The sequence below is a fragment of the Mandrillus leucophaeus genome, unplaced genomic scaffold (genome assembly GCF_000951045.1).
Source record: "Mandrillus leucophaeus isolate KB7577 unplaced genomic scaffold, Mleu.le_1.0 Scaffold27, whole genome shotgun sequence".
NCBI classification, from domain to species: Eukaryota; Metazoa; Chordata; class Mammalia; order Primates; family Cercopithecidae; genus Mandrillus; species Mandrillus leucophaeus.
Window position 1 is genome coordinate 5,875,365 of NW_012102809.1, and position 23,647 is coordinate 5,899,011.

The 23,647-nt window shown below is 40.8% G+C and overlaps 1 protein-coding gene across 3 annotated transcripts in view; it reads left to right on the forward strand.

Moving 5' to 3' along the window:
• The window catches only part of FARS2 (phenylalanyl-tRNA synthetase 2, mitochondrial), a 547,898-nt gene that overhangs the window by 188,586 nt on the left and 335,665 nt on the right, over positions 1-23,647 (forward strand). For all 3 annotated transcript variants that reach the window (XM_011984592.1, XM_011984594.1, XM_011984591.1), the window contains one exon: positions 16,619-16,750. In XM_011984592.1, the coding sequence (XP_011839982.1) occupies positions 16,619-16,750 (132 nt within the window). The remainder of the gene's footprint in view (positions 1-16,618; positions 16,751-23,647) is intronic.

Below are 23,647 nucleotides of genomic sequence, written 5' to 3' on the forward strand. Positions count from 1 at the left end.
ATTCCTTTTTGCTACTAAGTAGGGGGTTACATGGTGTTGATATTCTACAATATGTTTATTCATCCACCTCTTGTTGGCTATTTGGGTTGTTTCCAGGTTTTGGCTATTACAAATGAAGCTTCTAGAAATATTTGTGGACAAGTCTTTGTATGGACATAGCTTTTATTTTTCTTGAGTAAATAGCTACAAATGGAATGTCTGCATGGTAGGTCTATGACTGTTTTTTTGCTTTTTTGAGACAGAGTCTTGTTGTGTTGCCCAGACTGGAGTGCAGCGGCACGATCTCGGCTTACTGCAACCTCCACCTCCTGGGTTCAAGCAATTCTCTGCTTCAGCCCCACAAGGAGCTGAGATTACGGCGCCCGCCAGCACGCCTGGGTAATTTTTTTTGTATTTTTAGTAGAGATGGGGTTTCACCAACTTGGTCAGGCTGGTCTGGATCTCCTGACCTCATGATCCACCTGCCACGGCCTCCCAAAGTGCTGGGATTACAGGCATGAGCCACCGCACCCGGCCATGACTAACTTTTAAAGAAACTGTCAAATTGTTCAACTGGTTGTACCATGTTACATTTCCGCTAGTAGTGCCTAGGAGTGGAAGTTGCTCCTCATCTTTGCTGGCACTTATTATAGTCATTGTAATTTTAGCCATTCTGATAGGAGTGTAGTAGTATCTGATTATGATTTTAATTTGTCTTTTCTTTTCTTTTCTCGTTTTGAGACAGAGTCTTGCTCTCTTGCCAAGGCTAGAGTGCAGTGGTGCGATCTCAGTTCACTGCAACCTCCACCTCCTGGGTTCAAGCAGTTCTCTCCCACCTCAGCCTCCCAAGTAGCTGGGATTACAGGTGCACGCCACCATACCTGGGTAATTTTTGTATTTTTAGTAAAGACAGGGTTTCACCATGTTAACCAGGCTGGCCTGGAACTCCTGACCTCAGGTGATTCACCCACCTCGGCCTCCCAAAGTGTTGGGATTACAGGCATGAGCCACCGCTCCCTGCCTAATTTGTATTTTCTTAGTCGATAATGATGCTGAATATTATGTACTTATTTGCATTCATGTAACTATTTGGCAAAGTATTCAAATATTTTGCCCGTTTGTTTTCTTTCTTTCCTTTTTTTTTTTTTTTTGGTCTTGCTCTTTTGCCCAGGCTGAAGTGAAGTGGCATGATCTTAGCTCACTGCATCCTTGACCTCCCAGGTCAAGTGATCCTCTCACTTAAGCCTCCCAAGTAGCTGGGATTACAGGCACTCATCACAGTGTCAGCTAAGTTGTTCATATTTTGTGAAGATAGGGTCTCACTATATTGTCCAGGCTGGCCTTGAACTCTTGGGGTTCAAGCAGTCTGCCCACATTGGCCTCCCAAAGTGCTAGGATTAGAGGTGTGAGCTACTGCACCTGACCCTATTATCTTTTTATTGATTTTTGAAACTTTGTGAATTTTGAATATGATTCTTTTGAATTTTGGATATGATTCTTTTGTGGGATGTGGGATTTGCAATATTTTCACTCAGCCTTTTTATTAATGTTGTCCCTCAAAGAGCAGAAGTTCCTTAACTTTGATGAAACCCAATTAACCAATTTTTTTCTCTTATGGATTTTGCTTTTGATATTGTTTCTCAGACATCTTTCCTAACCCAAGGTCACAAAGATTTTTCTACTATGTTTTCTTGTAGAAGTTTTATAGTTTCAGTTTTATATTTAGATTTATGATTACTTTGAAGAATTTTATGGATGATCTGAGGTACGGATTGAAATTTTGTTTTGCATATTGATATCCAGTTGTTCCAGCATCATTTGTTGAAATGACCTTTCCTTCTGCACTGCAAAGCCTTTGTACCGTTGTCTGGAATCAATTAACCATATATGTCTGGGGCTATTTCTGGACTCTCTGTTCTGTTCCATGCATCTATTATTTGTCTATCTTGACCCAATACTTCACTGTCTTTATCACAGTAGCTTTATAATAAGTCTTGAAATCGGTTGAATTCTTGTAGCTTTGTTCTTTTTTCAAAGTGATTTTAATTAGATTGTTTGCATTTGATGTTATTGTTGATGTAGTTGGATTTAAATGATCATTTTGCTATTTGTTTTCTATGAGTAACATTTTGTTTCTTCTCTTACTTTGTTTGGATTAATTGTATTTTTTATTACTCCATTTTATTTCCTTTGTCTTATGAGCTGTAACTTTTTGTTTTGTTATTGTAGCAGTTGCTTTAGGGTTTACAGTTATCACAGTCTCACTTTGAGTGTTGTTACCCCACTCCTGTATAGGATAAGAGCAGCAGACTTCCCTTTTTCCCATCTTGGCCTTTGTGCCGTCACATATTTTAATTCTTATGTATGCTATCAACTCCTAAATATGTTATGATTATTTTTGCTTTGAGTAGTTGATCAGCTTTTAAAGAGATTTACATAAGAAGAAAAGCCTTTATATCTGCTAGGTCCTTACCATCTGCAGTGTTCTTCATCTGAGTTCCCAACCGATTTTTCCTTCTGTACAACCGAAGGCCTGCTTCTGCTACTGATGAATTCTTTTGCATTTGTATGTCCGATAAAGCCTTCATCTTGTCTTTTTTTTTTGAGATATTTTCATGGGAAAGGAATTCTAGATTAATAGTTTTTTTACTTTTATTTATTTATTTTTGAGATTGAGTCTTGCTCTGTCACTCAGGCTGGAGTACAATGGCGTGATCATGGCCCACTGCAGCCCCCAAGTCCTGGGCTCAAAGGATCCTCTTACTTCAGCCTTCTGAAGACCTGGGACTACAGGTGTGCACCACCACACCCTGCTAACTTTTAAACTTAAAAAAAAAATTATAGAGAGATGGGGTCTCACCATGTTGTCCAGGATGGTCTTGAACTCCTGGCCTCAAGTGATTCTCCTCCCTCTGTCTCCCAGAGTGCTTGGATTACAGGTGTGAGCCACTGTGCCCTGGCCCTTTTCAGTTTTTAGAGATGTTATTCCTATCTCTTCTCACTTGCACTGTTTCCTGTGAGGAATCTGCTCTCAACTTTGCTTTTGTCTTTGTTTTTCTGTACCTAATGTGTCTCTTCTCTCTGACTGGTTTTGCAGTGTTTTGTTTGTCACTGATTTTAGGCAGTTTGGTTATGATGTACGTAGTTAAAGTTTTCTTCAGATTTCTTATGTTTGGAATTGGTTGAGCTTCTTGGATTTATGTTTTTCATGAAATCTTGGAAATTTCGGTCAGTTATTTCTTCAGATATTTTCTGTCACTCTCGTCCTTTAGGTACTCCACTTGCATGTGTATGTGGCCACTTAAAACTTTTCCACTGCTGGTGCTCTGTTCATTTTTCTTTCAGTGATTTTTTTTTCTTCTGTATTGCATTTTGGATAATTAATATTGCTTTATCTTCAAATTTACCAATATTTCCTCTACAGTGTTTAATTTTCTATTAACTCCATCCTGTGTATTTTTCATTCATTTGCTTCAGTTTGGATATTTTTAATATCATCCCTGTTTCAACTTAAAATGTTTAGTCTTTCGTCTAACTTTTTGAACATAGCAAATATTATTATAATACATATTTTAACTCATTTTTTCCTACTAATTCCGACATCCGTCATTCCTTGGTGAATTGCTTTTGATTTTTCTGTTCTTTCTGTATTTTGTTTCTATTTTGCATGCCTGGTAATTTACTGTAGGATATTGCCAAACATCATTAATTTTACCTTCTGATGCATTGGATATTTTTACCTTCCTAATATCCATGAGCTTTGTTCTGGGATTACTTAGAAACACTTTGATCCTTTTAGGTCTTTTTAAGCCTTATTAGGCAGGACTAGTATAGAGTTTAGTCTGGGGATAGTTTTGCCCACTACCTATGCCAGACCTGTCTCAGCTCTGTAATTGATAACCCATGAATTATGAGGCTTTTCCGCTTGGCTGTTGAGAACTGGCACTATTCCTGGTCCTGTGTGAGCTCCATCTTTATTCCCTCTAATCCTTTTGAGGATTTGTTCCCCGACCGCAGGTAGATTTTTCAACACACAGGATCGGTGTTCAGCTGAATACTGAAGGGGTTCCTCTGCAGATCTCCAGAGTTCTCTGCACAGCTCTCGTCTCTCCTTTACTCTGCCCTGAGAATTCTAGCTATCCTGGCTTGTCCAGACTCCCGGCTCTGTCTCCTCAAATCAAAGAGACTGTTGAGCTCTCCCATGCTCTCCTTCCTTCCTAGAGCAATGTTAGTTAGGTCTCGCCCCTCTGGGGGGTCTGTGTCCTTGGTCAACTGGTGTCCCATGTTTTGAGTGGTGTTATTTTATATATTTGTCTGTTTTTTATTTTATTTTATTTTTTAGTTTTTCATATGGAGGGGTAAAACTGGTTTATTATTCTGTCCTGTCCAGATGTGGAAGTTTCTCTTTTTCATTTGAATCGTTTGACTACTCCCTCTGGACCTTCCTTCCTGCAATTTTTATTACATCTCATTCCCCTCTTCGCCTTCATTATATTCTTACATCTCTCTCATCACTTACTGTCTGTGCCTTTTTTGGTCTTCTTTTCGATGCAGCTTAATGTTTGTGACAGGAACTCTTTGAAAGGGTGGCTAGTGTTTTCCTTCTCACAGAAGAATTTGACTGGGAGATGGATACAATCCTGAAGATGCATTTTAAGATCTGGTTTACAAAACCAAAATTTTTATGAATTTTATTTTCTAGAACACATCAGTGAGTTATGCTTTCATGTATCTTTTAGGATATCTAAAACACACTTATTTTAAAGTTTCAGATTGTTTCATAAAAATAATCTTATCTGAGGTAAGTTAATGTTTGATTATTTGTTTTGCTGGCTGTATTACTTAGCATTAGATTTATCCATGTGTTTTAGAATTTTGGGTTGCAGGGTCATATTCAGAGGAAGGTTTTTTTGTTCTTTACCCTTTCTCTGTTTTCTTTCTTCCTGTCCTTCTCCCCTATCCCCCGTCTCTTGCTTTTCACCCTATAAGTGGTTTTGCAGATGATTCCACCCAATTCTCTAGGCTTGAAATCCAGAATGAGATTTCCTAGGGATCCATCAGATGTCTAGCACCCATACAATGAGGGGCTGGCGCTGATTCTATGCCCAAGACTTGGATCCCTAATCTTACAGCTCCTTAGGGCTACAGCCCCATGCTGCATTTGGGTGACAGTATTTGACTTCCTTCTGGCACCATCATGGAGCTTATCCCATCCCAGCCTCTGACTTGAAGCTTTTTGCCTCCTTCCTGCCACAAGCCCGCAGTGTGCCATCCTGCAGGAGGCAGGCTCCTGGTTCTTCTTGGTTGTGGACCCCAAGCCCAGCAGGCTCACTTTATCCTCTCTTCCTGTTTTGTTTCTGGCCTGTGGAGGTTTACATTTTGTATTAGTCTGTTTTCACACTGCTGATAAAGACATACCTGAGACTGGAAAGAAAAACAGGTTTAATGGAGTTACAGTTCCACCTGGCTGGTGAGGCCTTACAATCATGGCGGAAGGTGAAAGACACATCTCACATGGCGGCAGAAAAGAGAGGAGAGCTTGTGCAGGGAAACTCCCGTTTTTAAAGCCATTGTGTCTCGTGAGACTTATTCACTATAACAAGAACAGCACGGGAGAGACCCATCCCCATGATTCAGTTACCTCCCACTGGGCCCCTCCCACAACGCATGGGAATTCAAGATGAGATTTGGGTGGGGACACAGCCAGGCGGTATCATTCCATCCCTGTCCCCTCCCAAATCTCATGTCCTCACATTTCAAAACCAGTCATGCCTTCTCAACAGTCCCCCAAAGTCTTAACTCATTTCAGCATTAACTCAAAAGTTCACAGTCTCAAATCTCATCTGAGACAGGGCAAGTCGTTTTTGTCTATGACCCTGTAAAATCAAAAGCAAGTTAGTTACTTCTTAGACACAATGGGAGTACTGACATTGGGTAAATACAGCTTTTCCAAATGGGAGAAGTTGGCCAAAACAAAGGGGCTACAGGCCCCATGCAAGTGTGAAATCCACTGGGGCAGTCAAATCTTAAAGCTCCAAAATGATCTCCTTTGACTCCATGTCTCACGTACAGGTCAGGCTGATGCAAGACGTGTGCTGATGCAAGATGGGCAGCTCTGCTCCTGTGGCTTTGCAGGGTACAGCCTCCTTCCTAGCTGCTTCCATGGGCTGGTATTGAGTGTCTGCGGCTTTTCCAGGTGCCTGGTGCAAGCTGTTGTGGATCTACCATTCTGGGGTCTGGAGGACGGCGTCCCTCTTCTCACAGCTCCACTAAGTGGTGCCCCAGTAGGGACTCTGTGTGGGGGCACCTACCCCACGTTTCCCTTCTGCACTGCCCTAGCAGAGGTTCTCCATGAGGACCCTGCCCCTACAGCAAACTTCTGCCTGGGCATCCAGGCGTTTCCATGCATCTTCTGAAATCTAGGTGGAGGTTCCCAAACCTCAATTCTTGACTTCTGTGTACTCGCAGGCTCAACACCACATGGAAGCTGCTAAGGTTTGAGGCCTGCACCCTCTGAAGTCACGGCCCGAGCTCTGCGTTGACCCCAGTAATGACTGGGACACAGGGCACCAAGTCTCTAGGCACACATCATGGGGATCCTGGGCCTGGCCCATGAAACCACTTTTTGCTACTAGACCTCCAGGCCTGTGATGAGAAGAGCTGCCACCAATACCTCTGACATGTCCCAGAGACATTTTCCTCATTGTCTTGGGGATTAACATTCTGCAGCCAGCTTGAATTTCTTCTCAGAAAATGGGATTTTCTTTTCTATCGCATTGTCAGGCTATAGATTTTCCAAATTTTTATGCTCTGCTTTCCTTATAAAGCCAAATACCTTTAACAGCACCCAAGTCACCTTTTGAATGCTTTGCTGCTTAGATATTTCTTCTGCCAGATACCCTAAATCATGTCTCCCAAGTTCAAAGTTCCACAAATCTCTAGACCAGAGGCAAAATGCCGCCAGTCCCTTTCCTGAAACATAACAAGAGTTACCTTTGCTCCAGTTCCCAACAAGTTCCTCATCTCCACCTGAGACCACCTCAGCCTGGACTTCATTGTCCATATCGCGATCAGCTTTTGGTCAAAGCCATTCAACAAGTCTCTAGGGAATTTCAAACTTTCCCACATTTTTCTGTTTTCTTCTGAGCCCTCCAAACTGTTCTGACCTCTTCCTTTTACAGTTTCAAAGTCACTTCCGCATTTTTGGATGTGTTTTCAGCAGTGCCCCACTCTGCTGGCACCAATGTACTGTATTAGTTTGTTTTCACATTGCTGATAAAAACAGACCTGAGACTGGGAGGAAAACTAGGCTTAATGGACTCGCAGTTTCACATGGCTGGGGAGGCCTCACAATCATGGCGGAAGATGAAAGGCATATCTCACATGGTGGCAGATAAGAGAAGAGAGCTTGTGCAGGGAAATTCCTGTTTTTAAACCCATCAGATCTCATGAGACTTATTCACTATCATGAGAACAACATGGGAAAACCTGCCCCCATGATTCAGTTACCTCCCACTGGGTCCCTCCCACAACACATGGGAATTCAAGATGAGATTTGGGTGGGGACACAGCCAAACCATATCGCCTTTTGTCTTTCAACTTAGACTATGACTATTTGGTTCTCTTTCTTTCTTTCTTTCTCTCTCTCTCTTTTTAAAACCATAAATGTCACTGTTGTGTGTTAGGAGAACAAGGACACAGACCGTGCCTTCTTGGTCTCATGAGTGTGCTTTGTGTTGGAAGCTGAGTTAATGTGGTGTTGCACTGTCTGCTCCAGTGGAGGGCAGCATGGGGCTGTGCTGTCCCACACACCTGGTTCTGATCCTGGCATTTACTCTCTACTGTAAACCGAGATTAGATATGTAAGCTGTCGCAGTCACATTTCCCTCATCTGCAAAGTGGGAATGAAAGTAATGATCGTGCAGTGTATATGCCAGCCTCACATCAGCGTAAGCATGAAGTGAGAGGAGGCATGGGAAATGTTTAGCACAGTGCCTACCACATAGTAAATGAACAGTAAATGTCAGTTAGGAACACAATTTAGAAATGTTTATTTTTTCATATTTTATTAAAAAGTGAGATATTTCAGATTATGAGCCGAATTTCATGACATTCAGTGAAAAAAAAAACAACCCACTGAGTGTTTATGAGGTGCCAGGTACTGTGTTAGGTTTTTTACACACTTTTCCATGCTGAATTGTCACAGAAACTCTGTGAGATATTCTTATTTTTGACAAAATTGAAGCAGCGCGAGGTTAAGTAACTGGCCTGAAGTCACTCAGCTGCAAGTGATAAAGCTGGGATTTGCTTCTAGATCTGTGTTGGCTCTTAGATCCAGGCTGCCCCCCAACCGACCAGCTTTATGGAGGCTGGTGTGTGAACCTTCTGTCTACAATGTCTCTCTGTGTAGCCTGCAGGGATCTGAAGATGGTTTCCTTCGAGAATGGGTTGATGAGAGGATCGAAGACCAAAGGGCTGTGCTGTGGCTTTTCCTGAGGCTGGGATGCTGTTGGACTGTCCCCTCTGCTGCTTGCTAGAGAGCAGGGGAGTGATCACTTAACCTAGTGCCTCTGAACCCACACCCAGATTTCAGAACGAAGGGCCCATTAACTGGTGCCATACTCCATTTCTCATTTCCTTGTGAGGTAGAGAAACGATCATATCATCTTATGATCCAAGCCCTAGTCAGAGGGATCCCTGTGTAGAGGAGTCCCAGGGAAACAGTGTGGAACTACACTTTCACACACTGGTCTTTCTGCCAAGCAGAAGAATAGCAGCTGTGGGACCAGTTACGCCATTGCCAATGGTGGAGGAAATCGCCTGCCTGTTATTTTTCCCCTGTTGCTTTGTGTATGTCTTAGCAGGAGTCGTTGTGGCTGAAACAGTGTTAATATCTTCTGCTGTGTGCTTGGGAGGTCCCACACTGGAGGATTTTATTACCCTCTCTGAGAGGGAAGAGGTGGTATTTACCATTAACTTTGTAGTAGGAATGGTTTTATTCCGCTTGGCACTCCACAGCGCTGGACTCCAGGGTACACGGTTGTGTGGACACGTAGGATATATATGGCGCTCTTAAAGAGTCACAGTGGTGGCATTGCCAGGTTTGTAAGGCCCTAGGTAGAGATGAAGTGTAAGTCGTGAATGACTTCATGCTGCGTGTGAGGTGGGCTTTGGAACCAGAATCAGTGTTTGTATTCCCACATGGATGCTTCAGGCTTTAAAAGTGCCTCCTCTTCCTATGATTGCCAGCCACGTTTACTGAGTCCAGAAGACACTCTTTTCTTCTTTTAGGGGAGAGACGAGATGCAAACAGCCAGGGTGAGGAAGGCAGCCCTGGGAATCTTGTCTGTGGGTGCTCAACTGTTGCTTTATCTAAGTGGGAGCTGCGTAAGAGGGTCGAGCTGGTGTTCCTTTATCAGCAAAGCCCTGGATCTTTGTCTGGGACCTACAGTCTCATTGTATTCTTCTACCAGTTAGTTCTATGGCCTTGGCTCCTGAGCTAATGTTAGTGCAAACTATTACACAACACCTATCGAGGGCGTTTTGGCAGTATTTATTAAAATCATAAAAGCATTTACTCTTCGTCTCAACAGGGCATTTAGTCACAGCATTGCTTTCAGTAGCAAAATACTGAATATACTCCAAGTGTATGTCGGTTAGACTTCTTATATGAATGTGGGCCACACGCAGGAATCTTTGGCAGGAGTAAGAAAAGGACTGAGGGCGTGCTCTACGCATTCATATGGAGAGGCCTCCAGACACATCATTCAGTGAAAAAAGTGTGGTGCCACATAACGTGCGCACTATGCTGCTTGTTATATAAGAAAGGAGGGAAAATAGAAACAGATATTTGTATTGGCTTACATCTGGCAGTAAAAAGGAAACCCTGAGAGTTTACTGTAAGGGTCCAGGAGATTGGGGTAAGATGGGAAAGGGAAGTATGTGAGACTTCTTCGTCATCCCCTATTACATAATGAGATGAATTCTGTTATAGTATTTTGATTTTGAATGTTGTGAACATATTACCTATTCAAAACAAAACAATGTATGAAAGAACGCTGTTAGAACACTATTGAAACATCAGGAAAACATGGGCTCTATCGAAAGGTTATGGGTCTTCAACAGAAGCAGAAGAGATGGAATCATCAGGTGCCTTTGACGGTGGCAGCGATGCAATTTCCCTTGGTTAGATTGTGGTTATCGAAGATGATCCCAGCTTTTTAAGAATTTATTTCCAGCCAGAGAGTCCCCTCCTTCCTTTTTCTTTCCACTTTCCTTTCCCTCCTTGGATACACACTGCATAGCTGTTCAGAAAGTGTGAGTAGCAACCCTTATATTAAACCACTATATTCTACTATTTTTTTGTGTGTCAACTGAGGGAAAATCTATTTTAAAAATAATGCCAAACACCAGTGATTAATTGCATATTTGTTTAGTTAATTTAAAAAAATTATTTGCTTTCATGAAGGGTACCCCTGGTATGGTGTAGAAAAATCACTGGTATATGCTCTAGTTTGGGATCTTTCAAAATTTAAATTCTACCACCCGTGGAAGGCAGTTCTGATAGCAAAGTCCCACCTTTAAATATAAACGGTATGGGAAACAGCAGAAGAATCTCTTTAATGAGTCAATAAATCAGGGAAATGGAATGTGATGTTTATTCAGAATGAGATCCATAACAAAGGTGGGATGGGATGGAATGACATCTACTTAAATGTTTACAGTATGTCAGACAGAGTGCTCAGCCCCTTCAGGGATTGGTGGGAAGAGACCACACCCACACACCCCCCCCCACCCCGACACACACACACCCTGCACCTGTCCCTGGTTGGTCTTGCCAAAGGTGCCCCATCCCTGTGGCAGGTAGTGTCCTGCCAGAGTTGAGAAAGGCTTAGAATTCTTGCTATACCTCTTCCATTTGGGCTCATGTCACTGTCCTGAAGGAATTTCTACTTAATTCTGAAGTCCCGCTTGAGGGATTGCTTCTTGACTTTGGGCTCTCCTCATTCTTGGACAAACTCAGCATCCTCATTCAGAGGAGAAATTCGAGTCAGTGTCCAGATCTCCAAAGAGGATCGCTGCCTCTTAAGAAAACCTGGGCTCCCACAGGGTCTTTTCTTGAAACCACTGGGTGGTCTCCCTGGGTGAGACAGCAGTCATTCTCCCAGTGTGGAGAAGAGGCGGGCAGGGCTCAAAGAGGGTGAGGCAGCTTCCCACGGCTTCACAGGAAAAAGGTAGAAGACTGAGACTTCAACCCAGGTGTGGTTTTTTCTGAAAGTGTGCTTTCTTTTATGTGGCTCTAGGCTGAAAATTGAGATGTATAATTTTTGACAATTGCTGTAATCTCAGAGTTCTGAAGCCATTAAAAAAGCTCTGAGCTTCATCTATGTGGTTTAGGAAATTATTAAGTTCCCCTCCCCCCTCATAAAAAGAAAAATGGAAATAGGAAAAAAAAAACAAAACCCTTGACATTATTTTCCACTAGATATATAGTTCATATATGCACTTAATTATAGCCGCAATAAGAGGTTAGTCTTATGCAGAATGAATCCATATGATTTGGACATGCTTACTAAAAATTCTCCTCTATTAATATATAACACGAAATACATATTTTTTAGTAAATATTCTGACTTCTAATACTTGACATGTGAAATAAGTCACACTCAACATAGTTTTGAGCTAGTCATTTGGCTTTTAATTGTATCTTTTAATACAAGAAGCATGTCAAGATGCTTTTTCAACTAGATATAATAATACCTGCAGTAATTTTGAGATCATAGGGTGAAAAACAAGAAGAAAGTGTATTTTGGGGGTTATATCAAAGTATTCAAGAAATAATTTCACTACCAATGATTTTTTAAAAAATCACTGTGAATGTATCAATGTAACAATTAATTAATTAATTAATTAATTAATTTGAGACTGAGCCTTACTCTGTCACCCAGGCTGGAGTGCAGTGGCTCACTTTTGGCTCACCGCAACCTCCACCTCCCAGGTTCAAGCAATTTTCATGCCTCAGCCTCCCGAGTAGCTGGTACTACAGGCATGTGCCACCACACCTGGGTAATTTTTGCATTTTTAGTAGAGATGGGGTTTCACCATGTTGGCAAGGCTGGTCTCGAACTCCCGATCTTAAGTAATCTGTCCGCCTCAGCCTCCCAAAGTACTGGGATTACAGGCGTGAGCCACTGTGCCCAGCCCAATGTAACAAATTTAAATTGTTAAAATGTGTAAGAGAATATGGTATATTGGGAAAAAGTTCACATTAATATAATTTACTTTCAAATAATTACTATTTATGTTTGAAGTAGAGACATAGCCTACTCAAAAATAGTGCTTTGCAAATTTTGGCCTTTTTTATTTTTAGTTGACACACAATTGTACATATTTATGGGGTACAGAATGACATTTTAATACATGTATACAATGTGATGATCAAATTCGGGAAATTAGCATATCCATCATGATATTCTCTTCAATAAATGATGCTGGGCAAGTCCTGTCTTTCTCACCATATACAAACCCAACTCAAAATTGTTTAAAGACTTAAATGTAAGACCTGAAGCCATAAAACTACTAGAAGAAAACATGGATGAATTGCTTCAGGACATTGGTCTAGGCAGAGGTTTTACGGATAAGACTTCAAAAGCACAGATTTTGACTTTTGTCTGTTTATGGGAAAGAGGCAAATCTTAAGAACTGAAGAAGTCCTTAAAGTAGCAGAACAAAGGAAATGAATGGTGTATAGATTTGGCATTCTTTGTGGGGTCGTATAGATTTCAAAAGGAAACTGAGCAGAGGATCTGTGGGGGTAAAAAGGATTAAAAACTTCCTGGTATCGTTAGACACAACTTTTACTAGTCTGTGTTTTCCGTTTTAGTTTCTATGGTATTATCAATAGTTTCTGCTACGTTAAACCGTTAGTGTTTATCATCTCGGTGGATTCTGAAAAACACTGGCTAACCTCCCTGCTTTTCCTGCTTTGCTATGTGTAGTTTTCACTGTGGAGCAGTTACTTTCATTGTTGTCAAAAAAGACACCTGCAGGATGATTGAGGAGGAAGAAACTGAGGACTGTGGTGGCTGAGATCGTAAACCAAAAAAAGAGCAAGGGTTGATAAAACGTATTTTATCTTAATAATTTGTTCAACATTACAGAAATTTTCCATCCAAAGCTATAATTGTTTTTTCTCGTTATAGAAGTGGTAAAGCAAAAGCCCTTCAGTGGAGGAAGGTTCCTGGAGAAGGGAAGAGCCATCACATCACTTCTCAATTCTATCCTTGAGTTGTGCTGACGCCATCAGCACCAGCAGCTCTAGTGGCTGTGTGTAAACAGGGACCTGTCTCTGTGGAGACCCGGCTTCCCATAAGACCATATGCAGTAGACATTTAGTTAGGGTTTAATAAACGTTGATTATGGAATAACTTTAATCAACAGTTGTAATTGTTTTGAGTGCTTATTAATGTCTTGAAATGACTTCCTCTTGGACTAGGGAACCTAAGATATTACAGTTGTGAGAGGTGAAGTTGTATAACTGAACTCTTACGTATTTATTTAGCCTATCCAAAATGGTTTTTTTTTTTTTTTAACAGAACCTAAGGGCATACCGAGAAAGTAAACTTGTGTAGAACTTACTTTACCGCTATGTTCCAAGCATTTAGGTAATGTTTAATTACATACAATTAATTACATTTAATTATATGAAATCATGATGTTAACCCTGAGTCCTGTTCCTGCTTTTGGTAAAATTCAGGCCAAATATCAAAAGCCAGGTACACAAAATATATCGTTCCAAACTGTTCTCATAAAATGTTTTTTGCTTACCTGCCAAGAGTTATAAAAAAAGAAAGATAAAAATTATTTTGTTTGTCAGTCCTTCTGCACTCAGCTTACATGTCCCAAGGCGTCACACATTTCCGTTTGTTAGCAGGATTGTCTCTGGTGCTTTTTACAAAAATATTGATAGGGAATTGTTGGTCCTAAAGATGGGCAAGGATACAGGTGTATAAATTCCTTCTTCTCAGAATATAGTCCCAAATAAGCAGTGACTCTGCATGTCCGAGCTTCCACACAGAAAAGTCGACTACTCTGGGGGACCTGGGGACATTTCTCCAATGGCCTGTGACAAGGCCAGCTTTTTTTTTTTCCCAGTTAGAAAAAGTGTTGATGCGATCACAGCAATAAAAAGGAATGAACTGCAGCTGGGCGCGGTGGCTCAAGCCTGTAATCCCAGCACTTTGGGAGGCCGAGACGGGCAGATCACGAGGTCAGGAGATCGAGACCATCCTGGCTAACCCGGTGAAACCCCGTCTCTACTAAAATATACAAAAAACTAGCCGGGCGAGGTGGCGGGCGCCTGTAGTCCCAGCTACTCGGGAGGCTGAGGCAGGAGAATGGCATAAACCCGGGAGGCGGAGCTTGCAGTGAGCCGAGATCTGGCCACTGCACTCCAGCCTGGGCGACAGAGTGAGACTCCGCCTCAAAAAAAAAAAAAAAGGAATGAACTGTTGATAGGTGCAACAACACAGGTGAATCTTAAAATAACCATGGTGAAAGAAGCCAGAAAAAAAGGAGTACATTCTGTATGATTTCATTTTTATAAAATTCTAGGAAATGCAAACTCATGTATAGTGACAGAAGAAATCAGTGGCTGCCTGTGGATGTCGGGGGTCGGGAGAAGACTGGGGCAGTGGGCGGGAGGTAGGATTACAAAGGGGCATGAGAAAACTGGGAGGTAATGGTTATGTTCGTTATCTTGATTGTGGTGGCAGTATCATGGGTGCATACATATGTCAACATTTGTCACATTGTACATTTATATCTGTGCACTTTAATGTTTGTCTATTATACCACAGAGAAAATCAGAAGGGGAAATATTGTATTACTGTTGTAAACAGAAATCGGTTGACACTTGTCATAGACAGCAGGTAAGAAGGAAAATAAATGCAATTAAAACAAAACAATTAAAGAAAAATCTGCCTTCTACTGTGGAATCTGGGGCATAGGAAAGCCCCCTGTGTTTGATAATTACACTCTTATCTAATGTTTGACTCTCAAAATATCTTTGTTGATTGGCAGGCAATTATGTTTTAACTGTCAAGAGCTGGGTTTTGGGTCCGAGTGCCGTGGCTCACGCCTGTAATTCCAGCACTTTGGGAGTTTGAGTCAGGAGGATTGCTTGAGGCCAGAAATTCAAGACCAGCCTGGTCAACACAGCGAGACCTCATCTCTAAAGTAAAAAATTAGAGAAATTATCTAGGCATGATGACGCGTGCTTGTAGTCCCAGCTACTCAGAGGCTGAGCCAAGAGGATTGCTTGAGCCCAGGAGTTTGCAGTTACAATGAACTATGATTGTGGTGCCACTGCACTCCAGCCTGGGTGACAGCATGAGAGCCTATCAAACAAAACAAAGCAAAACAAAAAAATAGCAAGAGCAGGGGTTTTGGAGTTGGGCAGAGCAGACGTGGGTTTGGCACAGTGGCCCAGTCATCTGCTAGCGGTGGGACTTGCGGCAAAACAGTTGCCTTTTTTTTTTTTTCTTCCTGAATCTATGAAATGGGTTGGTAGAAGCATGGTAAGTCCTCAATAGATGGAAACCATTTTTGTCATTATTTTTATTTGCTTCACATTGTGATTTACACAAGATTTTTAAAATGTAGGTAGTTTGGGGTGAGAACATATAGTATTCTGAATTCACGAGGGGGCATGTCCATATTACCATGGAGAATCGAGTACTTTAGCAGAGCGTTGCCTTAAAAAAGAAGAGGTCAGCACAGGAAGGGAAAGGAGCACAGGGACAGGAACCTAGGGTTTGTCAAGATGCCCACTTTTTTCTGTGTTCTTCTCAGGGGGCATCGAGTTCCTAGGTGACCCTCTGATACGGTTTCACTGCTTTTGGTGACCTCTGCTCTTTGCAGGCTTTGTTTTGAATTCATTAGTCTTTTCCCTTGTTAAATTATAAGGCCATTGCTTAAATTACAGCACTTTTTCTCAGAAGTGCTGTATTTATGTTTGCTTGTTTAGAAATTCATTCTGGCGTTTAGCATATGTACTTTTTATCATTCATCTGTAGGAAAAATGTTGGACTTTTAAAACGTTTTGCTTAAAATTGACTGATAGATTTGGTTTAATCTGACTTTTCATTAGCTTTATAAACTTAAAAATAATATATATATCTATGTATACTTACGGAAGTAAAAGTTGATCAGTTTATCTTAATTGGTCATATTGTTGATATATAAGTTTGGAGGAATATATGGTAAAAATATACTTTCTTTAACTCTGAAATCATGTCATTTTCATGTATAGAAACTAACAGAATTACTTGCTTTCCCATGATCTTGGCCTAGTTTTTTCTTCTGCCAGCTGGTGGCAGGGATTTGACAAGTGATTGATTTGGTTTCAGAGGGTCCTGGAATTACACAAAGTGTTTTCTATATTGGAGAAGACATGCCCAGTTTTTCACAAGTTTTAAGATTTATTGCCTCACCCTAACATGTTGCAAATTAGTTTGTTTGCTATTTATTTTACTCAGAATGTAGTAATTGGTGTCATTAGTGGAAGGGAAAATTTGATCACAAGAAAGGGCAGACAGCTATTTAACACTACTTATTTGTTTCTTTGGCAACTTTGCAGGGCTGGAGATAAGATGGGTAGACTGCTACTTTCCTTTTACACATCCTTCCTTTGAGATGGAGATCAACTTTCATGGAGAATGGCTGGAAGTTCTTGGCTGCGGGGTGATGGAACAACAACTGGTCAATTCAGGTACAAAAGAATCCCACATTTTATTTACACATGCTCTAAAGGAACCCTCCCTTCTCAGGCAGCCCCACGGCACACTTGCAGGTATTTACATACTTCTGTGGGGGCAGCAGCATCATTGGTCTCTCTTCAGAGTCCCCTGTAGACTTGTCTTTGATACTAAGCCCTGGAAAAAATAATTTCTCACGTATCTATTTGCGAAGGCTCTTTGTCTTTGGAGATCCTCCTTGTCGGCACTTGGCTGCTGGATTTGTACTTTGTGATTTCGTGTTTGTTGATATGTTGCTTTGTAATTGCCCCAAAGGCATTTGCTGCATGTCACAGGAGTGTAGTTTGTCTTTCAGACTATTTAAGAACAAAGACAATGCATAATCCATTTTTGTTCTTACTGCACTTAGTATAGTGTCCCAAAATCAGCAAGTATTTTATAAATACACTAAAACGCAATGTAAAAACACATAGGCCCATGATGCTTAATCCATCACCTCCCTCTGCATAGGCAGTGCCACCTGACTGAGAGAAAATGGAAACACAAGGTTGCTGATTGAATTCTACCCATATCTATAGGCATTTCAGAAGGATCTGTCTGGCTCTTTTCTGTAAGACCATTGCTGTGAGTTCTTTTTTTAAGTCACTCTCTGAGTTTAGTATTTTTTTAAGTCACTATCTGAATTTAGTATTTTTTAAAGTCACTATCTGAATTTGATTTTTTAAGTCACTGTCTGAATTTAGTACTTTTTTGAAGTCACTATCTAAATTTAATTTAAAAATATTACAGGCTCGTGCCTGTAGTCCCAGCACTTTAGGAGGCTGAGGTGGGTGGATCACCTGGGGTCAGAAGTTTGAGACCAGCCTGGCCAACATGGTGAAACCCTGTCTCTACTAAAAATACAAAAATGAGCCGGGTGTGGTGGTGTGCCTGTAATCCCGCTACTTGTAAGGTTGAAGCATGAGAATCACTTGAACCCGGGAGGCCGAGGTTGCAGTGAGCCGATATTGCTATACTCCAGCCAGCCTGGGCAGAAGAGCAACACTCAGTCTAAAAAAAAAAAAAAAAGAAAAAAAAATTTTTTATATATATATATATATATTTTTTTTTTTTCTTTTTTTCTTTTTTCTTTTTTTCAGAATATAAATCCTCCAAGAAAAAAAGGGAAAGTTGGTTTGGATCAGGCATGTGAGCTCACTGCATAAGCAGTGAGGAACTGATGTAGATTATTCAGGAAACCTTTCTGGTTCTGCTCCCTTGGAAGGACACTTGCTGCTTGGCCTTGGAGGGCAGTTCTGACTCAGGGTTCACCGCCCAGCCTCTTGTAGCAGAATGAAGAGGGGTCCTTCTTGTAGCTAAGAAAGGTGAATAGACCATGGGTAAGGACATATATGTGGTGATGGGCTTGGAAAATGAGGATGAGCAGAGAGTGACGAGGCAGGGTGCATGGAGTGCAGGAGCTTGTGTGACCTTGGCTGGGAGACTGGAGGCCTGGCCTTCCCTTCTTACTCTTAGGTACTCTCTGTCTGCAGAGGCCTGGACTCCACAGGCTCCCAGATTCCTCTTCATCCTGCCGAGGAAGCCTCAGGAGAAAGCCTAGCACAGGGCTGGAGGCTTCGTGGACGGTTTTAAAATAGGTGAAGAGCTGTCCTAGAGGAGAGGGAGCACAGGGGTCGACATCAGGACCTGGCAGGAGAAGTTGTGAGGCCTGGGCTTAGGTGTCTGGAAACCCAGGGTTTTTGTCACAACTCTGTTCATTAACAGCTATGTATCTTTAGGCAGGGCTCATCACCCCATGAGCCTTGGCCTTCTCATGGTTAAGATGGGTGCAGGGATACACCCTCAGAGTTCCATTATGGGAATAGATTGAGAGGATTCCTCTAACGTGCTTAGCAAAGGGTCTGGCACACAGTGAACATTCAATAAAAATTAACTGCTGATGTTGTTATACTTAAAATTTTTCTAATGGTTAGAGCCATTTATCAACAGAGGGTCCCCTTAGTAGGAAATATTTAAACGGAAGTTGTTCCTGCCTGTCATAGAAACAATTTCTAACCAATGTAATTTGTTCCTCTTTGACCTGTAGTCATGTCTGTGTCCACGATTTTATACTGAGTGAGTGATTTTACAGGGAAAAAGAAAAGTAGGAGTAATAAACAGGAAGAAAAGGAAAATCAGCTTAATAGACGTATATGCATCTCAACAGAAAACGTAAAATACCGGGCGTGAATATGAAATATTTAATCTCTCCTTGAGCAGGAGCTGACTTCAGATACCTCTGTGATGTTTTGATACTTTTGTTTTTTAGAAAAAGACTTGAATGGCTGCTCGGCTTCCTCCCAGCAGTGCCTGGTGTCAGGAGGCTGGAGCTCAGAAAGCAAATCAGGGATGATCAGCTTACACATCAGTTGTTGCTTGGAATTGCACTTCCTTGCACGGTTTCCAATATCCTTGATGAGTTTTTATGAGGTTGATTCACACAGTAATTGGCTGAATATTGTTATCTGAAGCAGGTTTCAAAGTCATTATTGCACATTAATGAGGCTGCTGTTCTGCAATTAGATCAGCTGTGTTAGATATTCTTGAATGGAATGATAAAGTGAAAAAGACACCTAAGTTGTAAATATGTTTCAGAGATTCACAGTGATGGTAGGATGTGCTTTGAGTTTTGGGGAAACTGTACACATAAAAATTAATTAATTAATTAATTAATTTTTGAGACAGAGTCTCGCTCTGTTGCCCAGGCTGGAGTGAAGTGGCACGATCTCAGCCCACTGCAACCTCTGCCCCCTGGCTGGGTTCAAGCGATTCTTGGGCCTCAGCCTCCCGAGTAGCTGGGATGACAGGCACCCTCCAACACACCTGGCTAATTTTTGTATTTTTAGTAGACATGAGATTTCACCATGTTGGCCAGGCTGGTCTCGAACTCCTGACCTCAGGTGATCCACCCACCTTGGCCTCCCAAAGTGCTAGGATTACAGGCATGAGCCACTGTGCCCAGCCATAACATTTAAGTTAAATATTTCACAAGAGAGGGAAACGAAAGAAATGGAAGAAGAGACAACTTTGTAGAAGAGATTCTGTATAGACTTTGCTATTTGAATTTGAAGTTACTATGACAGAGTTCTCCTCTGTGTTCTCAAATTCGAAGGTGTTTGGATGGCTGTAGTTAAAATTTGTAAACTGCCTGGCAGTCACTAACCACAGACATTTGCAAGTGCAGCTAATTTTCTGTTTTTTTGAGTGTGTATGGCATGGAGAAAGACCGAATATGTATACTTTATCCCGCTCGTTCAGTTTTGCTGTTCTTTCTATCTCTTCTTCTGTATTTGCTTCCCTGCTCTCCCTTCCTTTTTCCTCCCCACCCCTGCTCTTCCCCTCTCTTTACTTTTCCTCATTCCCTTCTGATTTTAAAGAGAACTTCCAAGAAACAATATAATTGATGACTCCCCTTTAAGGTTCTTATAGAGAATCAGGTGAGTGCTAAAATAACCAGAAAACAAAGAAGCTGATGGAGCAATGATAGTGGCAGACATCAGTTGAGTCCTTCCTGGATGCCAGCGTCCCATAAAGCATGCTTCATATGGTTTCTTTCATTTAACCTTGCTAACAAGGTTCCAAGGTAGATGCTATTATAACCCGTGTTTTACAGAACCGGAGAAATGTAATTCAGATCAAATAGCTAGACAGTGCTAGTGAAACTTGCCAAGTCTTTCTGACAACAGTTAACTAATAAGCTATGCTCCCCAAATAGTAAATTGCATGATTTTGAAGTTGCTAAAAATGCATTTCAAATAAATCATTCTGCCTAACATAGAATGAAAGAACTGAAATAAAATGAAACAAATACATAGCAAACAAAACTTTATTTGTTCTGTAGTTACCTCTATGGAAGGGCTATGCCCCCCTGTGTGTTCTCTTCCTGTGATAGAGTGTGTTTAATTAAAGCATGAAATTAGATTGCTAATTTGAACAGTCGGTAAAAACATTTTATTACACATTTAAGCGACTGTGGCATATATGTGTTTTTATGTGTGGAACACGGCTCTTCTAAATGGCTTCTAGCATTTTACTTTATTTCTTCTTCCCTAAGTCATAGTGTCTTCACCATTGCTTTCAGGATCCTTAGACTGAGTGATTGTGATGTGAGTGGTGACCGTTTTCAGGCTGAGTTGGTTGTTTTTCCCTTAGGGAGGTATTTTGAGGACAGTACTGAGTCACATCCCCAAATACTACACACTTGCCTCCCACTGGGTTGACTCAGGCTGCTGTGTCTTTTCACATAGTAAATGGAGCGCCACGTCCAAAACCATCACTGGGACAGCTATGGGCCGTGATCGTGCCAGGAAGGAATTTACCATTCCTTGCCCCTGTGAAGTTTAGAAGATTTTACGTGGGCCAAGAGGGAGAAGAAGCTTGATAGTTAAAAGTATCTTTTTAAAAATGAAATTTCCTTCCTTACCTTTTTGTCAAAATTTAAAAATTGGCTCTTTTGGGAAAACCTTGTAAACAGGTACATGAACAGTTTCTGGTTTTAAAGGATCATCATTGACTTGCTTATCAAATATTTCTTGAAGTCCTTCTAAGGCTATATCAAAGTGAGTAAGCATTGCTTCTGCTTTTGCAAATATCACAGCACACACAGACGTATACAGTACCATGTGGTAAGTATTCATAACGGGGTACCGTGGGCAGAATGTGTGGGGAAGAGACGGGTTAGAGAAGGTGGTGCCAGGCCTTTCCCTGGTTACATTCAGGATGGAATATTGATGCGATAGGTATTTGAAATGTGCATCCCAGAGTGAGTTAGGTTCTTGTTTGCAAGGAGAGATGTAGTTTCTCTTTGCTTTTCCTATATTGGCATGAATCTGTTTCCAGTCTGCCCCTCTCTCTGGTGGTTGATCTCTGTAGCCTCTACGCATACTTAACATGGTTCAGTGTTGTTGATCTAAGTTGGTGAATCTGTAATAGCATGAACGAAGGCGGTACTAGTAATAAATATGCCATTTATGTAATTAGTGTCTTTTGTGTGCAAGGCACTGTGCTGGACAGAGGAAGTTAGGAAAATGGGTGAAACATACCTTCTCCCTGTGAAAACTTGTAGTTCTGTGTACTAGGGAAGATAAGATTATATCATTAGAACATAGTCATGCATATAAATGCATTTTGTGAGAATGAGCGTTGTGAGATGAGAAAAGTGAACTGTGTCTATCAGTTGGATCAGCAGAGGCTTCATATGGAGGCGGTCTTTGAATTGGGCCTTAAGTGGTCATTCTCAGATGTGTGACTAGTAATTACTTGGAGAGGTTATTTAAAATGTCTGTTCATAGAGCATCAGAATCTGGAGGTCTGGGATGGAGACCAAGATATGAATATTAAACAAATACCCTAGATAATTCTTATGAATGGCCCAATTCAGAGCATACTTCGAAAACCCTGTCTATAGCATAGGTTGAATATTTTTCCCAATTATTTGGGGATATAATTGAAGTGTAATGAACTGCACATATTTAAAGTATACAATTTGATCAATTATTGACATATGTTTACACCAGTGAAACCATCACCACAATCAAGATGATAAATGTTTTCATTCCCAGCTGTTTCTCATGGACTTTTTGTAATCTGTTCTTCCCCTTGTTCCTGTCTTCAGGCAATGACTGATCTACCTGCTGTCATTATAGATTAGTTTGGATTTTCTACTATTTTATATGAATGGAATTGTACAGTGTGTATTCATTATACCTGGCTTCTTTCACTCAGCATATAATGATTTTGGGATTTATCCATGTTGTGTATAGTGTGTATCAATTTATTCCTTTTTATCTGGAGTAGTGTTTCATTGTAAAATTCTTTGTGTGGACATATATTTCCATTCTCTAGAGGCAAAAAGCCTATGAGTGGAGTGTTCTATAAATGTCAGTTACATCAAGGTAATTGAATAGTGTTGTTTAGCTCCTCTTTCTGTGTTTACTGATTTTTCGGTCTTAGTACTCTATCAATTGCTCAGGAAAGAGTAAGATTTTCTACTATGATTATGGACTTGTCTATTTTACCCTTTTATCTGTCAATTTTTTTTTTATGTTTTTTTGAAGCCATATTATTAGGTGCATATATTTTCATAGTAGTTATATTTTCATGAGGGATTGTTCCTTTTATCATTGTGAAATGTCTTTCTTTATCTCTGGTAATTTTCCTTGGATTCTGTTTCATTTATATTACAATATCCATTCCCGCCTTGTCTTCCTTCCTCCCCAGTTGCCTTTATATTGTTATAGTTACATAAATTACAGCTACATACATTGAAAACCTCACAATTCATTGTTACACTTTTTCCTTTAAACAGTCATATGCATTTTAAAAAACCTTAAGAGGAAAGTAGTTTAAGAGGAAAGTAGTTTTCTTTTGTATTTACTTAGCTGTTTACCATTTCTGTTGCTGTTCCTTTATTCCTGAAAATACCTCCTGTTTCCTTCTGGTAATTATTTTTCCCTTCAATAAGAAAAACTTTCCTTAGCATTTTTTATAAACCACGTCAAGTGGTGATAATTTCTTAGTGTTATTTTTTGTGAGAATGTTTTTATTTCCCCTTTATTTTGAAGAATGTTTTTATTGAATATAGAATTCCAGATTGATGGATTTTAATTTTTTTTTCTCAGCAACTTGAAGACGTTGATCCATTGTCTCTGCCTCTATGGTTTCTAAAGAGAGAGCCATAATATTTTCAGTCATTCTTCACTTGTAAATACTGTTATCTCTCTTTTTTTAAAAAAAATTATTAGGCCGAGACGGGCAGATCACGAGGTCAGGAGATCGAGACCATCCTGGCTAACCCGGTGAAACCCCGTCTCTACTAAAAAAAATACAAAAAAACTAGCCGGGTGAGGTGGCGGGCGCCTGTAGTCCCAGCT